Source organism: Notamacropus eugenii, chromosome 6 (assembly GCF_028372415.1).
Source record: "Notamacropus eugenii isolate mMacEug1 chromosome 6, mMacEug1.pri_v2, whole genome shotgun sequence".
NCBI classification, from domain to species: Eukaryota; Metazoa; Chordata; class Mammalia; order Diprotodontia; family Macropodidae; genus Notamacropus; species Notamacropus eugenii.
The window spans coordinates 326,157,461-326,180,759 of NC_092877.1; the positions used below are offsets into that span (position 1 = coordinate 326,157,461).

At 41.3% G+C, this 23,299-nt stretch overlaps 1 protein-coding gene across 22 annotated transcripts in view; it reads left to right on the forward strand.

The window, feature by feature from the left end:
• The window catches only part of RHBDD1 (rhomboid domain containing 1), a 179,380-nt gene that overhangs the window by 118,974 nt on the left and 37,107 nt on the right, over positions 1-23,299 (forward strand). For 11 of the 22 annotated variants that reach the window (XR_011969002.1, XR_011969003.1, XR_011969001.1 and 8 more), the window contains one exon: positions 16,515-16,594. The exons of 8 other annotated variants lie outside the window; for them this stretch is intronic. Coding sequence is in view for 9 of the 14 variants with exons in the window: in XM_072618045.1 (XP_072474146.1) it covers positions 16,515-16,594 (80 nt within the window). In the remaining 5 variants the exon portion in view is untranslated. Of the gene's footprint in view, positions 1-1,391; positions 15,742-16,514; positions 16,595-23,299 lie in introns of those variants that run through there. 3 more of the 22 variants (XM_072618057.1, XM_072618052.1, XM_072618056.1) reach the window with 1 other exon arrangement.

A 23,299-nucleotide genomic window follows, 5' to 3' on the forward strand; every position in this document is an offset into this window, starting at 1 on the left:
TTTAATGCCGGAAATCCTTTTTGACACAGAGTAACTAGTGATTCTCGTCAACCCTTTTCAGAATGCTCAGTGGGCACAGAATCATATTTGCATGGACTGCTCTTGAAATCCAGCATTTGTGCACCAACCCCCCCCCCCATTCATTTTAGACTCTGATAGAAGAAAGTATAACTAGAAGATGATAGGGACAGTATTAGGGATTGTCGGCATGGCTCTTAGGAATCTTGGAGGTTAGTCCTCCTTTGCTCTTGGCAACGTTACAGGTTGGTCTGAATTTTTGCAGCACAGAGGTCATTTTCTGCAAGGCCGTGCACATCACATCACTTATGTAACTCAGCATCTCAATAGTTTGTACGATGCCAGTAGACTCAAATCTTATTCAATTATAAGCTTGTGTTGAGCTTAGTTGGCTCACGTTAAGCATGCTGCCATCAGGAATCTCTGCCAAATGCAGATGTCCTTGTCTGGCCTGGCTTGGTTAGTAGGAGTGGTATAGTCCTAGGCCAAAACGTTCAGCTAATTCTGTGGGGCTGCTTCATTTTTTTCTTCAGTCACTTAATAGTGCATAGTTTTCCCCAGGAAAACCTTCTACTCAGTAGAAAAAGCAGCACCTGCCAAATAGATTAGCGAGGGGTGGTATCGAAAGCAGACCAACTCATACACCCTGATGACTGGTTTTTGAATCGCTACTCAATGAACAATTGACATGCTACAAATATCTTCCCTCCTGTTTCTATCTGGAGACACGAGTGACTTATGACTTATGTAGCACCAACGTGATATTCATAGCGCCTATGGTAGGTATGAATATACTGGAATAATTCTGAATCGGGAAATACAGCAGACTGCCCACATGGAAGACAGAGCCAAAATATTTATTCAAACACCAGAAAGCTGAATCCATCATAGTAACAAAGAAATCCATGCGCAGTAACAATGCAGAGGGCAATACCAGCCCCAAGCCTTCCTCCTGCTAGGCTTCCCCCAAACCAGCTCCTTAAACAAATCACAAACAAACTCTCTCACTCGCCTTAGTTGCTGCCCCAGTTGCCTACTTTCTTTGTCCTTCCCAGCTCTGACTAGTTTGACCATCTTCAGCTCAGCTCTGCTCCACCTCTTCCTGCTCCACCCATTCAGCAACCTCCTCCCACCACAGGCTTCAAGTGATTCAAACCTATGTGACTTAGGCTTCCATGTCACTTAAGCAGGTCTAATGGGTCTATTAATGGATGAGAAAGATCTTTCTATTCCATTAGAAATACATTAATTCCATTAAAAATACATTAGCATTGCAACTTGTTAAACAATTTTTTATATGCACATGCATGCATGTACTATATGTTGCATTATGTTCATGTGCCTTCATGTGTATGTATGCCTGTGTGTTATAGGAGCCTAGATTTGGAACTGGAGGAAATCTTAGAGGATGTTGAGGCCCTTCTTACAGATGAACAAACTGGTGTCCAGGAACAGAAAAGAGGAAATGACTAAGCCAAAGTCACACTGCCAGCAAGTTGCAGATCCAAGTCTCCTGCCTCCAAATCCATGCTTTACTGTGTTGTCTCATTTATGTGTGTTGATGTGTGCAGAATTTGTGCAAGTGTGCAAATATTGTACATGTTTGTGCATATACTGTATGTATGTACATGTATGCTATGTATAATGCATGTAGATTTTTGGATTGATACATGGCAGAGAGACAAAGATGGGGGATGGGAGGAGTTGACTTTGGCTAGGAAGAGGGCCATTTCCTTATCAGAGACTGTAGTAAAGGAGGAGACAGCAAGGGTTAATGTCAAGGGTTTTGAAATGAAGAGAAAGGGGCATAAAAGGTAGCTTACAGAGAATGGCCTCAGTTTTCTCATCTCATAAACACTCAGTTTCCCAAACAACTCTCTAAGACTGTGGATTCCAAAACGTTTCAGGTCAGGATTGGTAAAGGGAATTGCCTTCACCAATGAAATCACAGGGCCAGACTCCTGTCCCCACCAATTTTTTTTCAAACAAATATATGTAGTTTTCTTTGTAAAAGTCAGTGAATTGCAGGTTGAAGGAGACTCTGGTTGACTTGAAGTCCCCATATATAAGACTGTTGCCTATAAGTGGATCCTGATTGAAATGAAAATACTAAATCTAAAAATAAGAAACAGAATCTAAAAATGGTGTGCTTTGTATAAATGGTACAAATTTTAGTAAATATTTGTTGAACTAATAATCATAAATATTTTAATAAATGTTAATAAATAATGTAGTAATATACAATAAGTATAATAAATGTTTGTTGAATTAATTATAATTTGATATACATGTGAAGTTCTTAGGGTGTAGATTTAGCACCAGCAGGGCCCTTGGAAAGTTATATATCCCAAACTGCTCATATTACAGATGAAGAAACTAAGATCCGGCGTAGCTTACCCAGAGTCACATAGTTAATATATCACAGACTTTGGATTTGATACCAGGTCTTCTTATTTCAAGTACTCTTTCCCTTGTCCTGCACACATTATCATTTCCTGACAGCTTCTAATAACTTTAATGGAAACAAAACATAGTTCAAACAAATCGTTAGCATTGACAGTTCAAGTGTGGTTAGAACCCTAATTAATGGAAGCAAACTGTAGTGGAAAAAGCACAGGATTCTGTTGGGAGATCTGGGTTCAGATCATAGCTCCTTGGACAATCGTAGATAAGGGGCTTGGCCTCTGGGGGCTTCACTTTGTAAAATTAAGGATCAGAGAGTTTTTATTAAAAAGTTCTGTAGTAAACTTGTTCATTTTTTTTTCTTTTCAAATTTGATCAAGAACATGGTATCTGGCATATAGTAAGTGCTTAATTAATGCTTATTGGCTGAATGATTGTCTGGACATATCATTTATGGGCATCTTAGTTTTAATCAACATCCTCTCATTAATCTACCCAGTTAGTTTAGCAAGCAATAACCTTCATTTTATAGCAGCACAGAGACTTTCAACAACAAGTCAAGTCAGATAGCTAGTTGATTCAGGAAAGAATTATGAGGTCTCCTGAATTTGTCTTCCATGTACATACCAAGCTATGGAATCTATTAGATTGAATAAGTATTCATCATTGGATTATAGAATTGTAAGTTCATAAGATTTCGAGCTAGAAACAAGCTTGGAGATCATTTAGCTTTACTCTCTCATTTTATTCAATTTTTTATTTTTAATAAATTTTATTAATGCCTTATTTTTCTTATCACTCACTTCCTGGCTCCCTCCCCTCTGATAAGTGGTTTCCTTAGAACTGGATCTCAAAGTATGTCAACCTCCTCTCATACTAGGCAATTCACCAGCCTATGTTTCTATAGCAAATAACTTCCGGGTGGTCAGAGCTGGCCTCAGCTGGATACTGTTCTGTTTTCCTCAGACTTGAGATAGTGCTATACAGCCCGCCATGTGCACAGTGTGTCTTGTTCTGCTAACTTGTCTGCTTCTACTGCTCCATAATTCTCTGAGCTGGCACCACCTGTTTAGAGCCTGGTTTCCCTGCTATCAGCAGTTCAAAGCCTGCTTTCCCCCGTTCTGGCGGTTCACAGTCAGTTTTGCCCTGGCCTGGGCTGTTCAGAGATTTGCAGCACTGGTACTTTCAGGCTATAGCTCCCAGCAGATTTTTATTCCTGAAAGGCGATGGCCTAGCTGGCTATGGAGGCCCAAGCAGACTTCTTCATCCTGGAGCCAGGATCTCCATGGCAGAAGAAAGAGGGAGAAAAGGAATGGGATATAGGCATGGATTCTGGTGTAAGCCTGTGTTGTGTCCTTGAGTCTGCTAGTTCAATTTTGATACTGGTAGTGTAGAAAGTGAGAGAGGGTGCCTGAGCGAGCTCAGTATCAGTGAACCATTTATTAAGATTCAGGCTACATTTATTAAGTAGTTTTGTAAAAGTAAATAAATAAACATCCTATGGTACTATGGAACCTTAGTACCGTAGTTTGGAAACTTATGAATGATTAGAGAGGGATTTGAACCCCAGTGAATAGATTCCCAACCCTATGCTCTTTCTTCTATACTACGCAGGATACTTTTTCTAAGTATGAGAAACTTGCCAAGCTTATGATTTGTCATTGATGTAAATTCCCTTCCAGGATCCAGTCTAATCCAGGAAGTATTGACCAAACACAATACACTGGGCCCAAAGCTGAAAAAGAGAAGCTTGGCCTGGATTGCTTTCAGGAAGTTGCAAAGCACTTTTAGAGATTCCCAAAGATTCCCATAACAGCCAATTTTCTGCCGTTTTTCTCCCTACCAGCATTCTACCCATGCTCCTATATGGCAGGGAGACCTCAGACTAAAATCCTGAAGAACTAAAGATGAGCGTCACATAGAAACACTTGACCTGTGTGAGCCAACTTTAAAAACAAGACTAAAAGATATTATTGGGGAATTGTGTGACAGAGAGAGTGAGATGACCATTGTAGCAAGAAGGAGGCCAGAGAGATCTGCTTTACCTGTTCTGTGTTGGAAGAAAGCAAGAAAGGCCTCCAGCATATTAGGTTCCCTTCCCCACCCCCCTTTTGGCAGATATATTGGAGAACAGTCTCGATTCACTCAGGATGGGCAAGCACAAATTAGTTATGATCTCTCTAATTGAGGTGAGAATTCCAAAACTGATGAGATCACAGATTGACTTGAGTATTTTAAAATGTCTAAGACATGGGGACTAGGTGCTTAGGGTGTATGTTTTACTGTGATGTTAGCCGCAAAAAACTTACATCTAACTGAGGGCCATATAACATGGACATGAGTAATTAATAGTACTAGAAAAATGGAGAAGATGAGGAGACAGAATAGTAATAAGTGACAGCTTCCCAGGAGCTGAAGTCTTGAAGGAAGACAAGCATTCAGAGAGGTGGTAAGGAACATATGTCTTCCTGGCATGGGGAAGCCTTGTGTTCCTGCATGGAGTGGGAGCAGTACCCACCTGGGGCAACAGATTGTAGGCCAGCTTGGCTAGAAAGGAAAACGCATGAAGGGGAGCGATATGAAATAGGGGTGAAAAGGTAGATAGCAACCACTTTTTGGAGGGCCTTCAATTCCAGGCTAAGAAGTCATATGTATACATACCTAACAGATATACACACATACGCAGATGTACACATACACATTCCACAATGTTTGATGAGTTTAAGTTTAAAACAGCAAAGGGATAAATGCAGCGCAAGTGCTTTAAGAGAAATAATACCTTGGTTTTTTTAGAGAACTTAGAGATTGTTCCAGTTTAGGAGTGAAAAACAGATAATTTTCATACAAACTAAACAAATGGAATTTATATACGTTTCAAATTCTGTGTGTTTATGTTCTGAACAAAATGTTTAAAAGTCAGTAGATACCGAAGTTTGTTTTATGAACAGAGTTGAAATTATAAATGACATGCAGCTTTCCTTTTAAATCCTGGTGTACTGAAAATGAGATTATTGTCAAAACTACTCTAGTGCCCCCCATACATGCGTAACATTGTGCACTTCTGTATATAAAGTTACCTTGATGTCTTAAAATATGAACTGAGGTCTATTTGTGGTGCTTGTGGGAAGCAGCATTGTGGGATATTGACTTCCATGCAGTTAAATCTCTTAGAAAAACCATTGTTATTTTGATTCTTGGAAATGTATACGTGTGTAATGTGTGTGTGTATAGATATGTATATGTGTATATATGTATATGTATGCATGTATATATAGAGATATAGATAGATACATATACACGTGTACATATACAAATACATATATATGTATATATCCATATACACATGTGTAATTTTTTTTTTGGTGTAGGAGAGCAGGAAAGAAAGATAAAACCACATCTTTCAAATTGAATCTTAGAATGTCATAGAAGGAAACCTAAGAGTAATTTACTCTAACCAACACTCTTATTTCTCAGAAGAGGAAAGCAAGACCAGGAAAGGATCTATGGCAGCCTCATAGGCTCTTAGAATTGGAAGGGACCTTTCAAGTCATGTAGTACAATCCCTTTATTTTACAGGTGGAGAAAGTGAGGCCAAAGCTAAATAATCTGTCCGTGGTCACATAGATCATGATTGAATTGAGATTCAAAGCGTTGATGAGAGGCTATGAACGGATTACATCATGCCTTATTAGGGACAGTAGCCTTATTGATGAGATCCCAGATCCATCCAAGTATCAGAAGTCTGGCAAAGTACATGGGTGTTCAGTGTTTCTGGTTCCTAAGGGCATACAAAGGTCTGGCAGCAGAAGGTATCCTGGTGGAACATCATGTTGTAGAAGGCAAGTCGGGCAACAGGCTTTCATTAAGTGCCTAGTATGTGTTAGGTAGTGTGTTAAGTGCTGTGGATACAAAGAAAGGCAAACATTCCATATTCTCAAGAAACTCACATATGCATATCTATGTCTATATTTTTATGTATGCATGCATACATATACATAGGTATTTAGAGATTTTTTAATATATACACATTTTCTTATATACATGCATGTAGAAACCGATACATAACATATATGTGTGTCTGTATTTTGGAAATGCACGACTGAGAGAAGGCACTAATCTTACAGAGTACTGGGAAAGGCTTCTTGCTGAAGGTGGGGATTTTAGCTGGGACTTGAAAGAAGCCAGGAGGTAGAGATAAAGAGGATAAAAGTGAGAATAAAATAGCCCATGGCTCTCAAACAATTCAGATGTGTTCTTTTTTTAACATGCTCTTCCTCACACACAGACACAGCTAATAATAATAGCTAACATTTGTATAGCACTTTCAGATTTGCCAAGCACTTTACTAAATCCTGTGGGATGGGCCCTTATTATTCACGTTTTAGAGAGAAGACTGAAGACCTGAGAGGCTAAGGGAAGGATTTGCCCAGGGTTACACATGCTAAGCACTGTCTTGAGGCAGGATTCAGATTCACGTCTTCCTTAGTTCTAAGTCCAGCTTTGTATCCACAGCATCCCCTCGCTGCCTCATAACTCAGTTATATGGACAACTCACAAGAGAATAAAAGGAAGTTATTTACGTTGGATTGGCATTATATACCCAAATAAAAGCAAATATAACCAACCCTCCTCTATATAAATATATAATGTGTGTAATATATTTATATGTGTGTATACATATACGTATGTGTGTGTATATACATATGTATACACACATTAATGTGGAGCACCTTCTTTCTTCACTGGGACTTGGAGTAACTTGCATCTCAACAGGACAACAGTCTCTTCTCCGCCCCCCAATCATGCTGTGTTACATTTTGACAAAGATCAATTTTAAACCTCCACAAATAATTTATCCTTACTTCGAGTATTCTTCTTAGTGCAATGTGAGGAGGGGAGCATCTTTGCCAACGCATAGGGTCAGGTGACTGCTTGACACCTGAGGCCCAGCAAGGTGTGTTCTGAACCTTAATTGGATGCTACAACCTTCTTCAGATCACAGTAGTCCCCTTTCCAGTATGTTAATACAAATTGTGGTCATTTGCATCTTTTGTGTAATAGAAATAGAATGCACAGAACCCATTTCCTGATGTCAAGCTCTAGCTCAGTCTTGGTAGTGTTTGGCCTTATTTTGCACAATTTCAGAAGCAGAGTTTCATACCATTGTACAAAGCCCCTATTTCCCTTTCTAGTTTTGTTCTGCTTGTATTCAGCCTAGTCTTGAATTCTTGGGAAGTAAAGCAGCAAGGGGTATCAGTAAACTGGATTGAGAATGAGATCCTCCCAGGACTCCTTCCATCCACTGTCATGTTGGCAGGTTACCATGTCACCAAGAGTAATTTACATAAAATGACTGGCGTAGGAGAACCTAGCAGACCCGGCTAATGGTATTTAATCAGGACTGTAGTTCATATTATTAGCTGGGGGATGGGGGCAGCAAAGATGAGGGTGATGCAGAAAACTGTCCAAATCCTACTGTATCTTGGATAAATTTATGGTAGCCAGCACATCTCTGTTATTTAGCTATGTAAATATAATGTGGTGAGCCCCAAAGAGACAGCAGTAGGCAGCTGCCTGCACTGTGTGTCTCCTCAGACCCTGACACAACTCACAGGATACATTTACAGTGCTAATGAGCAATTAGGATGTTCTTCCCTGTCAATTAGCTTGAAGAATAATGAGACTCAATGAGCACTGTCCTTTCTAAAGGATGTGTATTTCCTAAAAGCATGTCATTCTCTGCTGTTTACAATTATGTGGCTAGAGAAACAGCTACTTAACATGAGTAAGAATTCAGTTGTGGCACTTGAAACAGATGGATGAGAGACATACAGACAGGTACCACTTGAAAGCTGGAATTTCCTGAATTTCTCTCCTTCTTTCCTCTTCTTGTTATCATGACATCTAAACTCCTGCTTTCACCATAACTGTCTTCATGATTGGCTGATGGGAGGTGATTGTAGTTAACATCTCCTCCCTCTCTCTTTTTATATTCCCAGAGCTTAGCACAGTGCCTGGCACAAACTCGCTCCGTAAATGTTTGATTGATTGATTATTGATTGATGAACAAATACGTAGTATATGTTTTGGCCTGCAGGGTATTGATCCCAGAGTTGGACCTCTTTTTATTATATAATACACCAGCATTTTACCTGTTTATCCAAACAGTCTGGGTTATTTCTGCTACATCAAAGATTAGAAATCAGTGGACAAACGCCACACAGACTCAGAGAACCTTTTAAAAATCCAGATGGCAGCGTGTGAAGGCAGGAATTTGGACACCTAGACCAGTAATCATGGTAAAATTAGGCTAAACTTTAACAAACCCTCTTTTTTAGAGCTTAATTACATTTGTAGCATTTGCCTTTACCTTGATACAGTGCCATGGGTCCCACACACAATTCATAAATATTAAACTGAATTCAAATAGTTTACCCGATTCTGAACGTAATCTAAAGTTCCACCCTTTGGGAGGTTTATGAAATGGGTCTCTTGAAATGCCAGATCTGGCTTATGGTGACATTCATGTTAAATAGCATTTAGAAGATGTATTATATGCTTTCTTTAAAATTATTCTTGCTGATTTTTCTTTAGTTTTTGAAGGCTATCCCTCTCTCTGTACCTTTCTCCCAAATTTTAGAGCCTTATTCCCACTCAGTTTTTCCTGTTGACTGGCTAGGGCCAGGATATAGGAGGGAAGCAAGCAGTAAGCCAGTATGTATTAAATGCCTTTGTAGGGCTCTGAAGCATCTTCATTTTTTCCCTTCCACTTTCTGTCTGATATACAAATTTATTTTAAAATCCCTTTGGTGCCTTTATAATTCATTTTGAGTTTTTATGGATACTCTCCAGATAGTTTCTGAGTCGAGTCTTACATTCTGACCTACACTGGCCTTTTAGGCCAGAGCTGGTTGCCTTTCAAAAGATTTCAAAAGAAAACAACTAATAGCATATATAAAGTCAGCGTTCCTTTCTTGAATTTCTTGCCAGTGGCTGCCAATTTTTATTTTTAGTCCTACACCTCCATTTCCCAGAACAAGAACCCGATTCTTTGACAGAAATCATATCCCAGTCAGTACTACCAAGGCTTTCTTGATGCTGGGCCTACTTTTAGCTCTTGGCACTTCCCACTCTCACTCCTGGCTCTTCTCAGTGGACCCACAAAAGACCAGTCCAGTCCCTCCTGCATATGGCAGCCTTTCAGATACATGAAGACACTATTATGCCCCCAGTAAAGTCTTCTGTTTGAGCTCACAAGAGTAAAAAAACTTGTTCAGAGTCAAATAACCAGTCAGTTTCAGAGCCAGGAATTATACCCAGGACTCTAGATTTTCACCTCATTACACTTTCTACCATTCTCAAATGTGTCTAGGCTCATTTTCAGTTGTAAGGATTAGTTTTCAGAAAATAAAAAAAGTTCCCAGTCTAGGTGGGGGGAAGGAATGTTACTTAGATTCAGTGAACATTTCTGCCCGTTGATGGTAGTACCCAAATGCCCATAATACTTTTTATCCTTACAGAGTGAGTGTGTGATTCATTGGTTCTTTCCTCCATTAGCCTTGGAAGTCTATAAGGGATCACACATTGTGAATAGATTGGGAGGAAGGCATTAATTAAAATAAGTTTTAAAACATATTCCAAAAAAAATGTTTTAGCTAAAAACACCCGCTTCCCCATAAGAAAATTTGCAGCCTACCAGATATCTTTGAGGCACCCCACTGCCACCATCAGTTGGTGCTGAAATTATGCAAACTTCCATTGGCTGTTAGGCTGTGTTCTTTTTCAATCTATCCTTCACACTGCTAACAAAATTATCTTCCTGAAGAACAGGTTGGACCATGTCTTTTCCCTGTAGATTTCCCTTAAAGTTTCCCTCTGAGATCTACATTATGAAATATAAATTCCTCCACCTGACATTCAGAGCCTTCTACAATCTGACCCCAGTCTACCTTTTTAGCTTTAGTTCACACTCTTCCTTCCTTTTCGTGAAGCTATGGTGAAGCCCACTTGTAACCTGACCTCATACTGTCTTTCTTTCTTAGGCAACACTTCCTCAGTGAAGCCTTTTCTGATTTCTCTCCCCACTTGTCTTCTCACCCTCCAGCCAGGAGTGAATCTTCTCCTGAATCATGGAGGCGTTTGTAGTTTCTATCATGCACGTTATTGATTCCAACATCTAGTAAGCTTATTGTAGTACGTCTCATTCACCTTCCCAGTTTGTTTGCACTTTGAGAGTTGAGATAGGGACAGTCATTTTCATGCTTGTATGGCGTGGCCTTGGTAGAGTGCTTTGTGCATTGAATCAGCACGGTGTAGTAGATAGAAAACTAGATTTGAAAGCCAAGAAAACATCCAAATCCTGCCTTTGACATATCCTGTCTGTGTGACCTTGGACAAGTCAACCTCTCTGAACCTCATTTTCTTCATTATAGAATGGTAGCAGTAGTAATAATGCCTACTTTGCAGGTTGTTGTAAAGATAAAATGATGTAATAAACAAAGAATTTGGTAAATTGTCAAATATTACATAAATCTTATCTATTATTAGTAGTCTTGTTACGTAGCTGGCACCTAATAAATGTTTGAATTGAATTGGCCAAGGTCCCGATGATGGTGACCTATCCAGAATCCAGACTTCACATTTCTTTGTGGAATTGTTGATAATGTAACAGGAGCCCTGGACCTGGAGTCTCCTCCCAGTTCAGCCTCCAGTTGGCAGTGGGACCTTGGGCAATTCAATTCAGCAAGCATTTATTGGATTTCTACTCTGTGCAAGGCACTGTTCATTCATCCACTCATTTATTTATTCATCCATTCATTTATATGTTCATTTATCCATTCATTTATTTATGTAAGGGAGGGCTATGCAGTGTGTTCTTTGTAAGTTCTGTTTTCTGTTATTGAAGCATTGTAAAAATTACAAACAGAGAGAATAATCTTCCAATGCTCACACAGCAAGGCTTGAAGGATCACTTTCTTGGAGAAACAGCATTCTGAGTTCTTACGTAGGAAAAAGAGACAAGTTCCAAATGCAAATCATTCAGTGTTTCTATTGGCAGAAATTGCTGTCGAAGAACCAATCAGTCTGGCTTCCTGCCACGCGGTCAAGACACTTCTTATTGAAATTCATTTTTCTTCTAAGCAGACTTCCCTCACATAAGTTTTATTTCAAGGTTGACTATATTCTAAATTATCCCTGCCTAACTGTGTGATTTCAAAACGATTCATCATTTCAATGCCTCCCCTCCAAAAAAAAATTCCCCCTAAGTTATCAGATGTCATTTAAACGAAAACAGATTGGTTGATCCCATTCATTGTTTTCCAGTCTTTTGACCATCCTAATTTTGATGATTAAGTATTCTCACCTCTGCTGTTCTGCAGAGAGAAACATCTCTGTTCTCCTTTCTTTGTAAATGTAAATGTCAGGGATTATAGGCACTGATGTTAGTGTCGATGGCCATTGCTGAATGGAGAGGTGTTTCTTGTTGCCTTTCTCAAAGAAGACCATGACGTCAGGAAGGTGGTGTCTTGACTTGCAAGTGAGTTGGAATTAAGTGAGGCCAGGCTGTGCAGAGTCACCAGCCTCACTATCTCCTCCGGAGCCATTTTGGTCCAGTGGCAAGATACAGATCAGGACAACTGGAGCTGACCCCCAGGTATTTTTATAGAGTTACTATTGGTTACTAGACCACGTTTAGGTTTGGCAGGTTGTAAACTAATACACATAAGCTTCTGCGACATGATCTGTCAAGTCTCTCCATGTTTCAAATCTCACAATCCTATGACATGCTGAAAATTCATTAATGAAATTCTTTCAACCAGGCAAGTTTGGTTAGCAATTCAGTAAGCATTTATTAAGTACTGCGTGCCAGGTGAAAAAAGCCCTTGCCCTCAGAGAGCTCCCATTCTAATGGGGAAGACAGCATATAATTAGCTAGGTACATACAACATACGTACAGAGTAGATGGAAAGTCTCAGCGGGGAAGGCAACAGTGGCCTTAGGGACCTGGAAGGCCTCTTGTAGAAGGTGGGATCTGAGCCAAGACGTGAAGCCCCAAGCCAGAGTTGGAGATTGGCTTGGGGGACAGCCAGTGACCATTTGGCGGTGATTTTCCCAGTTACGTTATTGTCGTCATTTTGCTTATTGTTTTCCTTACTCTGCCTGTATCTCTCTGCATTCGGTCGTGTAGATGTTGCCATGCTTTTCTGTATTCATGCATTTGTGGTTTCTTACAGTCGGTAACATTACATGACATTTATGGACCATGTGTTAGGGTGCAGCATTGTTACCAATAAATGTAAAAAGGCAGAAATGAATGGAAGAAATATACTTCTATAAATGTAGTTTATACCATAGTAATACGTATATATGTATATACAGACAGACAGACACACATATGTATATATGTACGTGTATACATACATACATGCAGAGAGAGAGACTGTAGTAATAAGAATAGTCAGAAAGCATTTATTAAGATCCAGCTATGTGCCAGCAACTAAACTAAGTGCTAATGTTACAAAGAAAGGCAAAAGGTAAGTCCCTGCTCTTACCAAGTTCACAATAAAGTAGGAGCAAGCATAGACAAAGAAGATATATACAGAATAAATTGGAAATGAGTAAGACACTCACATTAAGGGGGTTTAGGAAGGATGGAAGCATTTTTAAGCACCTGCTGTATGCCAGGGGCTGTACTAAGCACTTATAATTATTAACCCATTGGATCCTCACAACAACCCTGGGAGGTAGGTGCTCTTATTACCCCATTTTACAGATGAGGAAACTGAAGTAGACAAGCTTCAGTGACTTGCCCAAGGTCAGAGAGCTACTTAAGCATTTGAGGCCAGATTTTGATTCAGCTCTTCCAGTCTCCAAGCCCAATGTGCCACCTAGGAAGCCTCAGGAACAGCTTCTCATAGAAGGTATAATTTTAGCTGCGATATGAAAGGAGGCAGAAGTCAGAGATGAGGAGAGGGAATTCCAGGCATGGGGGATAGCCATCAGGTCAGGGAGCACAAAAAAAAACCAAAAAAAAAACCCAGACTTTAATGGAAACTTAACAATAAAATTCTAAATAATGAGTAGGTCATAGGCAGAGGGTTTACTATATGTCAGACTCTGTACTAGGCCCTGAGGGTAAAATGAAAAGCAATTAAATCCGTGTCCTCAGGGGGCTTACCCTCAAATGGTGGAAGGTGATGCATAGAGAACTGCAGGAAAGCTAAGATTGGAGAATTGCAGGAAATGGGAGTGTCATGGTGGATTGGTACGTACCAAGATGAGACCCATCAATCAAAGGTGGAAGCTAGAGGTGGAGTTCAAATTTCTGATAGGGTGGACATGGTAAAGGAGTGAGAGAGTGGCAAGGAGATTGCAGGATGTCAAGGAAATTTTCTAGTCTGATTTCAGAGGTGATGTCAGTATGCAGTAAGAGCCCATAGATGCATCCTTTGCCTCTGGATTGCCAAGTACTGCATGTATGCCTTTTATAGATCCCTTCTCTGGGCAGCAGTCCAAAAGTATTTACCGAGCACTTGTGTATGGTGGGAGAAAAACACAAGACATTCTTCATGAGGAATTCACCTGCTGGTTCTGAGAAGACCCTGGAGTCAACTAGGCAGAGTCAAAAAGCACAAGTGTCCTGGGATATCCAGGGCCCACAGGAAACTCTGGTTCATGATCACATCCTGAACAGTCAGGTGGTTTTATCTCTAGCCAGTATTGTCTTTTGGATAACTGTGGTGCCCCTGTCAGTTTATTAAGGACCAAGTGCCGAGGGTCAGGTCAGCTTTGTGGGATTCTGCTCTACTCTTTAATATTCCCTAAATGCTTAGACATCCTGAGAACATTCCTGTCATTCCATGGTCCATTGTGCTCCACTATAACTATTAGACCACATGGCCATGGCATAGGCTCCCAGTTCTCTGCTTGACTTGAGGAACTACCATTCATTTTGAGTACTGACTAATAAAGATCTAGGACTCACGCAACATCGTGACTATCAAGAACCTGATACCTTCAGTTCCCTCATCTGCTCTGTAAGAAAAGGGATACCATCATTTAAATTATTTTGGCTGTTATGTTTTTCCTCTTTCAAAAACTTCAGTGTTTCATAATACTAGTTGCTACTTATTTTGAAAAAGGATACAATTATTGATAGTTTTATTTTTATCACTTCTATTTATAAGTATAAGGTATACCAAGAGTCTTAATGCAGTATTAAGCTATTAGACCTTAAAAGTGCATTCCCAGCATGTTCTTCCTCCTTCCCTTACCTAGTGAGCCATTGCTTGTAACAAAGTATGAAAAAGGAAGAAGGTGTAGTGGGGGTGGAGTTAGGGGGGACCATGTCATCCAAGCTGACCAACACATCCACCGACAATGGCAAGGTAAGCATTGCTCCATGCCCACAGTCCCACACCTCTGCTAAAATGAGAGGGAGGTGCGTTGTCTGTTCATTTCCTCAGGCTGGGTTTGTTCATTATAGTTAGACTTCATTCTGTTTTGGGGGGGTGTTATTTCCATTTACATGGTTGTAATCATTCTTTCAGTTATTTTAAAGTTAAGATGATGAGCGGACTGATATCCCAGAAACAGAAATTAGATAATCCAATTAAAGTATCGTTTATTCAGTGCTTCCATAAACAAGTCTGAAAAAGAAATAGGTTTATACAAAGCCGATGTGAGCCAGAAGAGACCTCCGAGGTTATGTAATCCAGGAATCTCATCTACAATGCTCTCCACAGGTGAACATTCTGCCTTTCTCTGAAGACCTCCAGTGTCTGGGAACTCACTCCTTCCAGGGGCAGCACAGTCTACTTTTAGACTGTTCTAATTGTTAAGAAGCTTTTCTTTTTATTGAGCGGGTCTGCCTCCCAGCAGGACCCCTCGGTAGGGCTCCTCAGTGTCAGTTCTGATCACTGAGGCCAAGCAAACCGTGGCTAATCCCTCTTCCACATGACAAGCCTTCAATCATTTGGAGACAGCAATCACATGCGCCATAAGTCTTCAACTGAAATATCCATTCTAAAGTTGACTTCTTTCTATATTCAGGAAAATAGAATGTTGGAAGTGAAGGGGACCCAAGAGTTTATTTATTGCGCTCTGTCATTCAAAACAGGAATCTTCGCTACATCTCCTTTAACAAATGTTTGTTTGACCTCTGCTGGAAAAGTTTTAGGCATAAGAGTTTGGGAGAGAAAATAATTCACTCTCTCCACATATATACATACACACATATATACATAAATTAGATGAGAGTAGATAAATGGATGATAGGCATAGATGAGATATAGATGAGAGATAAATAGATAAGAGAAAGACATAAGTAATAAGTGGATAGTAAACAGATAAGAGAGAGAGATAGGGAGGTAGGGAGGTAGATGAGAGTTAGATGAGGGACAGATTAGGTATAGTGATAAGAAGATAAATAAATGAGATATATACATAGATAAATAGAGGAATGAACCTATGGTTTCACTGATAAAGGATAAAGGAAAACTGAGTGAGGATATCTACTGAAGCTTATAGCGTTGGAGAGCTACCTAGTGCAATGGAAGGTTAAATCACTTGACCAGAATCCCACAGTTACTCTCAGAGGCAGGACTTGAATCTTAGTCTTCCTGGTTCTGCATCTCACATAATCATTCTGTCCACTATGCCACACACACACCCAGTCTCTACGCAATGTATTTATGTAAATATAATGGTCATTTTCTAGATTTTGTCACTCTTGGACCAAACACAAGCCCATTTCCCTTCCATGTGACAACATTTCAGATGCATCCAGACAAATCATGTGTGCTCCCCACTCACCCAAATCTCTTTTATTCTGGGTTAAGAATGCCCGCTTCCTTCAGCAGATCCTTATGTGAGCTAGTAGCCTATCCTCTCTCCATTCTGGTCAGTAACCTCTGTACACAATCCAGTTTGACAATGTCCTTCAGAAAAAGTGTCCAGAACTGAATGTAATACTCCAGATGTGGGCTGTCTCCTTCATTAGTAAGCATTTACTAAGTACCTACCATATGCCAGGCACTATGCTTAGCACAGGGGTACAAGTATTAGAAAATGCTATAATATCTCTCCTCAAGGTTCTTACAGTCTAATGGAGGAAGATTGCAGCACACTAAAGAAAACTGAAAAGGCAAGGAAAGAGAAGGTACTTGGTGAGGTGAGGAATTATGAAGACCAGAGGGAAGCAGTCCAATGGGGAGTTAAGGGGGGGGCTTCCCTGGGCACCCTCCTTAAATGAAGGCTTTGAGAGACACTCTCTATGCAGAAGGATTACCAGGAGCAGAGGGTGGGAGTCACCTCATTCATGTCCTGTCCACAAGAATATCACAAGACCCTCTGGTGAAATCCAGGAAAGCTTTGTCTGGAGTATCCCCCTGTTCTACTGATGAAGTAACCTTGTCAGGAAATAAGACTAAGTATGGCATGATCTGTTCTTGATGAACCCATACTAGCTTTCAATGATCCCTGCTCCCATTGATCATAAATGTTCTTGAAATGTTGTTGGGAATCAAAATCAAGCTTATTTAATGATTAAAGAGTAAAGAAGGAATAACAATGTTGCGGAGAGGGGTCAACCTTAGCAGCGAGCAGAGGCACCTCAACCTCTGATCATGGAAGAAAGAATTGATGAAGATCTGCCAGGCCTAGAGGCCTGAGGGCTACCCGAGTCTTACTTTACCTATCGCAGGTCTTCAGCTGGCCAAACCGGATAAACATATGAGAGAACAAGGGTTAGGCTTTATTCAGGGTCTTGGTTACATGTGCAGGGGGAACTCTTCCTTAGGAGAGAAAGAAATCTCCCAAGGAGGCAAAGATCTTACAGTAAGAGAATGAAAGCAGAAGTGGAAGTGGGGAGAGAGGGGAGAGGGGCCTTCTGTCCTGTAAGGGTCCCTCAGCGCTAAGAGTGCCTTCAGGCTTTCCTGACCCTACTTAAGCTCTCCTGCCGCATAGTTTGCACCTGAATACCGTGCCTGTTAGACAACAATAGGTGTGCTCAGATCTGGGCCAATCTCGAGGGCGGGGATGCTCTCTCCCAGCACTTTTCTCACGGGAAGAGGCGGAAATGCACGAGATAGCTCGGTCTCACACCTCAATTCCCTGCTGTTCCCTGGGGGGCCTCATGAGAACTCTAAGGTTTAGAAGTCCTCACCTTTACCCGCCCGAGACGGTCCACATGGAATTGAGCTTACACCCCCAACATCTCCCCTTTTTTGTTTTGCGCAGAGCGCACATGGCCCTAGAGCAAATAGCGGCTGGAGGCTAAGTGGGTTAGGGAGGCGTTTAGCATATGGGTACCCCACAACAAGACTTCATTTACACAGAAATCTGGAGCTAGCACAACTGACAAAGAGAGGCATCCAACAAAACAAAGATGAAACTAAATGGCTGAATTACAACAAGAGGAAGGGCAATCACTAATTCCAAAGCATATTCTAAGAGAAGTAGCTCAGTGCTGGCGCCTTACACTTCACCACCCCCTCAGTCATGCAAATGGACCTCAACGGCCAAGCCTGTGGTGTTCAGGCGAAAAGTTGGTCACCCCCCGTGTGTCCTGGGTTCGTGATATCAAAGTCCTCCTTCAGCCTCTGAAAGGCTGAAAGGAGATGCCTAGATGGAGTGGGCAGCAATGTCAGTGGTTGGGATGAGTGCTGCTTCCTCTCTGGGCAGCAAGGTCAAAGCTGTCAGCAGCAGACTCAGGTGGTGCATGGTCCTTCTCCGGGGTCTCCGGGCTCGTCGCTTCTGGAGTCTCCGTCGTCTCCGACACCGGTTTCCACCTACGGATCCTTCTAATGGGAACCCACGCATCCCCTTTTCCTGTGGAGACACAAACATACCCTAGACCCCATATTAGTATCTTATACGGACCTTGCCATTTCCCTGAGGCCATATCCTTTACCATGGCCCATGTGTCCTTATTTCCAGCCTGGGTATTACTTTCCTTGCGGGGTTGTCGTGGAATAGTCACAAAATGTCTCATAGCTGGAGTAGGATGTGAATTTTTTGAGACAGCTGTATCAAGCTCTGATTGTGTTAGGCGACCTCTTCCCCTTTTTTGTTTAGCGAGGATTGCCTTTAAGGTGAAGTTGATAAGGCTGCATACTGGCTGTTTACTTTGGTATTGCTGCTGCCTGGTGCTTACAAATGCTTGATTAACATCTGTAAGGAACCTGAATTTTACAGGTTTTTTCTTTATAACAAACACAGGAGCATTCCAGGGTGCTAATTGCTCCTTAACCAGTATTTGTAGTGCCTGGAGTTTTTCTGGAGTCAGGGGCCATTGCTCCACCCAAATCGGGGTGTCTGACTTCCAATTCAAGGGTGGGGACTCCAGTGCAACTGCAATGGCCCTTACTAAAAATTTGATAGCCTCATCCCCAGGCAGCTCATGATGTCTCTGCCCCAGATGTTAAAACTAAGTCCTGGAATCACCAACGGCCATACGGTCCCTTGGCGATCCTCTGCCTCCCACTTTACTGGGTGCATTGTCTCTAAGGTATTTTGGCACCCTCCTATTCCCCACACTGGTCTCTGGCTTTCTTTGAGCTTCCAGTGCCGGGGTACTGAGCGACCACTAAGGCAGGTCCTATCCGCTCCAGTATAGAGCGTGCTATAAGGAGGCGCAGAGGGAAGACACGGTATATGCTCCCCTGCCTCGCCTTTCCCATCTGCTAGATGGAGCTCCGAACCTATTTTTTCTCTACACTCCTTAACTTTCTGCTTGCCAGGGTTCTCCCCTCCCCTCTCTGCTTCCACTCTCATTCCAATCCCGCCCTGGTCTCTCTGGGCCTTCCAAAAGGCTTTTAATCACACCGAATATCAGGAAATCTAAATCCTCCAGCTCCCCAGGGCATTGTTGTTCATAAGCGGTCATTTGTTCTCCAACCGCTCCCCATCTTTCTCTTGATATTCTTGTGTGCTCAAGCCAGGGAGAGACCTTCCAAATCCTTTTACAAAATTCTCGGAGGTCGTTTAACTCTATAGTGACCCCCGCGTCCCTGCATTCCCTGTAAAGTATCTTAGCCCAGACCTCCTGTTCCTCTGGCTTTATTACTGGCAATTGATTCCCCATCCCTGCCCTTTTCCCATGGGTGTGGGAAGCTACTCACTCTTTCTCTCCTTCCGAATCTAGGATTCGGGACTCGCGTCTTTCACAGCCCCTTCCGGGTGTCCCAACCACCCAGGATATCTGCGCCTGTCCCTGTTTGGATGCGCCAACTGCCAGGCCTAGAGGCCTGAGGGCTACCCGAGTCTTACCTTACCTATCGCAGGTCTTCGGCTGGCCAAACCGGATAAACGTATGAGAGAAGAGACTTTCCAGAGTCGAACAAGGGTTAGGCTTTATTCAGGGTCTTGGTTACATGTGCAGGGGGAACTCTTCCTTAGGAGAGAGAGAAATCTCCCAAGGAGGCAAAGATCTTACAGTAAGAGATTGGAAGTGGGAGAATGGGAGAATGGGAGAATGGAAGAGGGGGAGAGAGGGGAGAGGGGCCTTCTGTCCTGTAAGGGTCCCTCAGCGCTAAGAGCGCCTTCAGGCTTTCCTGACCCTGCTTAAGCTCTCCTGCCGCATAGTTTGCACCTGAATACCGTGCCTGTTAGACAACAATAGGTGTGCTCAGATCTGGGCCAATCTCGAGGGCGGGGATGCTCTCTCCCAGCACTTTTCTCACGGGAAGAGGCGGAAATGCACGAGATAGCTCGGTCTCACACCTCAATTCCCTGCTGTTCCCTGGGGGGCCTCATGAGAACTCTAAGGTTTAGAAGTCCTCACCTTTACCCGCCCGAGACTGTCCACATGGAACTGAGCTTACACCCCCAACAAAGATCTAAAGAGGTTTTGAGGTTGAAGGCAATTGGGTTTGGGGGTAGAAATGAGAACTCTCATGACAAATGACCATGATATTATTAAAACAAAAGCTGAGATTGATGATTGAGGAAGAGATGGTCATTGTAGTAGAGTTGGGGACTTAAGAAGATTGATACCAGGGAGCCAATAGGAGAATGAATAAAAGATTTGTCTTGCCACAAAGAGGGCCCAAGCGAGATGAGAGAGAACATACATTTGTAATGCCCTAGTGGCATGGTTTTTTTCCACCCTTTGTCATTGTCCAGTTGGTAAGAAACAGTGAACTCTAGCCTTCTGGCTTCATAGTCAGTGATTTTTTTTCATTAAGCCACATTGAATGAGAAGGTCCTCATGGAAGGACAGTAACTCACCCCCTACTCATCACTATGACAAGAAATATTATTTCAATCTATTCATACATTTCAAATTTTGTAACGACCATGAAGTGGATGGATAGTAAGAGCAGCAGATTCATATTGTTAGAGCTTCTCTCCATTACATGGATGAATTGACAGATGCTGATACTACAGAACCAAGTCACTACAGTATGTTCTTTTTTGAAGAAAATGTTACGGTAATTGGATGAATATAAATGATACGTTAAGTACCTTGTCCTTGAATTATTTTTATAAAACTAATAAGTATGTTCTTTCCTGAAGCTTCCTTTTGTCTTCTAGATTCAGATGCCTTTTCTAGTGATCTGATTTCAAAAGAATTCAGTTTATTTTGAAAGTTCTTTCTGTGTATTTTCAAAATTAGGGATGAAATAGTAAGACAAAATTCCTAGACCTACCTAAGACTTTGAATACAAATTCAAATGCATTTAACAAAAATTTGTGAAGGAGCATAGACTAATATTTTTTTCAGTGTGTTCATATTTCATTACCCTAAAAAGTTCTCTGATTATTAGGCATTTCTTTCTCCAGTTGGCCATGTTTCATCAAATGGACCCCATTTTAAGAAATACTGGTCCATTTCCTTTGCTTTTGCAAGTCACTTTTAGGGTATTCGGTAGACTTCTCTTTTGCTGTGAAGATGTTTATTCTTGAATGAAACCATGGGGGAAGAAAAGCAATCGTGGATTTTGTTATGTGTACGAGAATCATAATGACTTAACTTCTCTAGTCAATGTGCTGAAATGTGTCAGATGAACAATGCCCATGTGAGAAGGCTGATGTGGGCATTCTAAGTCTGTAGACTTTCCCATTCTTACTACATATAGATGGCAAAGTAGAAAACTACTTACCCAAAAGTGAACTGATCTTTTTGCCTTCCTGTAAAAATAACTGATGTGTACAAAGCATGTATTACCACCATCATCTGAATGTCTGTTCTTAGTATAAACTATGATTAACCTGTTATTTGGATGTACGATGAACAGCTTTCAAAGTTTTATTTTTTTACACTTTGGCTATTTTGAATCCAGACACTTTTTGTAAACATATTTGGGTAAGCCTAGGGGAGTAGGCATGAAGTAAGGCATGGTCCCTGCTATAGTGGACTTTACCATCTTGTAGATGATCCTCAATGGTTCCCTGAATTTAAATGATCTGAGAAATAATATTAAAAATGATGATGATGAATTGTGTAGTCATTTGAGGCTGATATTATTTGATATTCATCATACCCCCTTGAGGTAATTGCTATTATTATCCTAATTGTGTAAGTGAAGAAACCAAGGCACCCAAAGCTTAAGTGATTTGCCCAAGATCATGTAGCTAGTTAAATGTGGGGGCTGGATTTGAATTCATATCTTCATGACTCCAAGTGCATGCCCTTTCCACTCTACCACTTGAGTATTTTAAAAGGAAACGAGAGATTCCTAAGAGGTGGAAGTGAGGTGAGAGTTCATGGCCCTAAGGTAGACTGTGAAGGTCATTTGTGAGGAGTAGTAGACCAAACCATGGAATGGGGAAGTTGAGGCTGAGTTGTGAAGAGCTTTAAAGATGGTGAGGGAGTAGAGAGATAAATATAAGATGGGAGTTTGTTAAAAGTATAATGATGCTTCCACAGGGCCCAGTGGAGAGGGACAGTAGAGCTGCATAGGATCGAGATCAAAACCCAAGGAGGCTAGGGCTGACGTAGATGTCAGTGGGGGAGCTGGCAGTGGTAGCCAGGGAAGACCACTATGGTGGAAGCAGTCTACGGCACAGGTAAGAAACTCTGCAAATGGAGTCATGGGGTAGTAGGTATCTCATCATCTCCATTTGACAGAGGAGAAAATTGGAGCCCATAGAAGGGAACATGCTCCTTGTCACTCAATCGATGAGTGTCAGAGGTGGGATTTGAGTACAGGTCCCTCCTAGGCAAGGTCCAGCACTTTCTCTACTTTACCACACCGCCTCTGCATTTATCAACGTATTAACCTTTCTGCCTTCATTAGGAAAGATCATTAAAATGACTTCAAAGAAAATAGCTCCCAACTTTTTTATTTTTTTAGATAGCGACTAGTTGAATCAGTCAGCAAACAGGAACATCTGGCCATTGAGGCAGATCAGAATAGGAGTCACGTTGGTCTGTATCAGATATCTTTCTAATTTTTTGGTGTGGGGTGGGGGTGTACAAACCCAAGCTTATTTTGCCCAGGAGTTCCTCAATTTTTAAATCCATATGTATTTTGAAGGAAATTTAATCCATATGTTTCTGAGTCACTCATGCTTAAGTCATTAAAATGTTATTTCCTAAATGTAATTTTCTGTTTGAAGCACTTTTAAAAATATATTTTTAGTAAATTTTCATTTTTCATAATATTCAATCTTTCAGGATTTTGTGCCTGTGCGTGTGTGGGGTTTTTTCTAATGATCTATTTAAATACACAGTACATCATCTTAACACACACATCCTGTGGTGAGACACAAAGAAAATATCCAAAGCTGGGGAAGAGCCCCCCAACCGCTGAGGATGGGGAGTGTGTCCGAGGGAGTCAGCTTCTATTTTGAAAAGTTCACAGCTGCAGCTTCTTTTTCATTCCTGTGACATCCCAGGTTATAGTTAAACTGGCCCTTTGCTCTCAGAGAT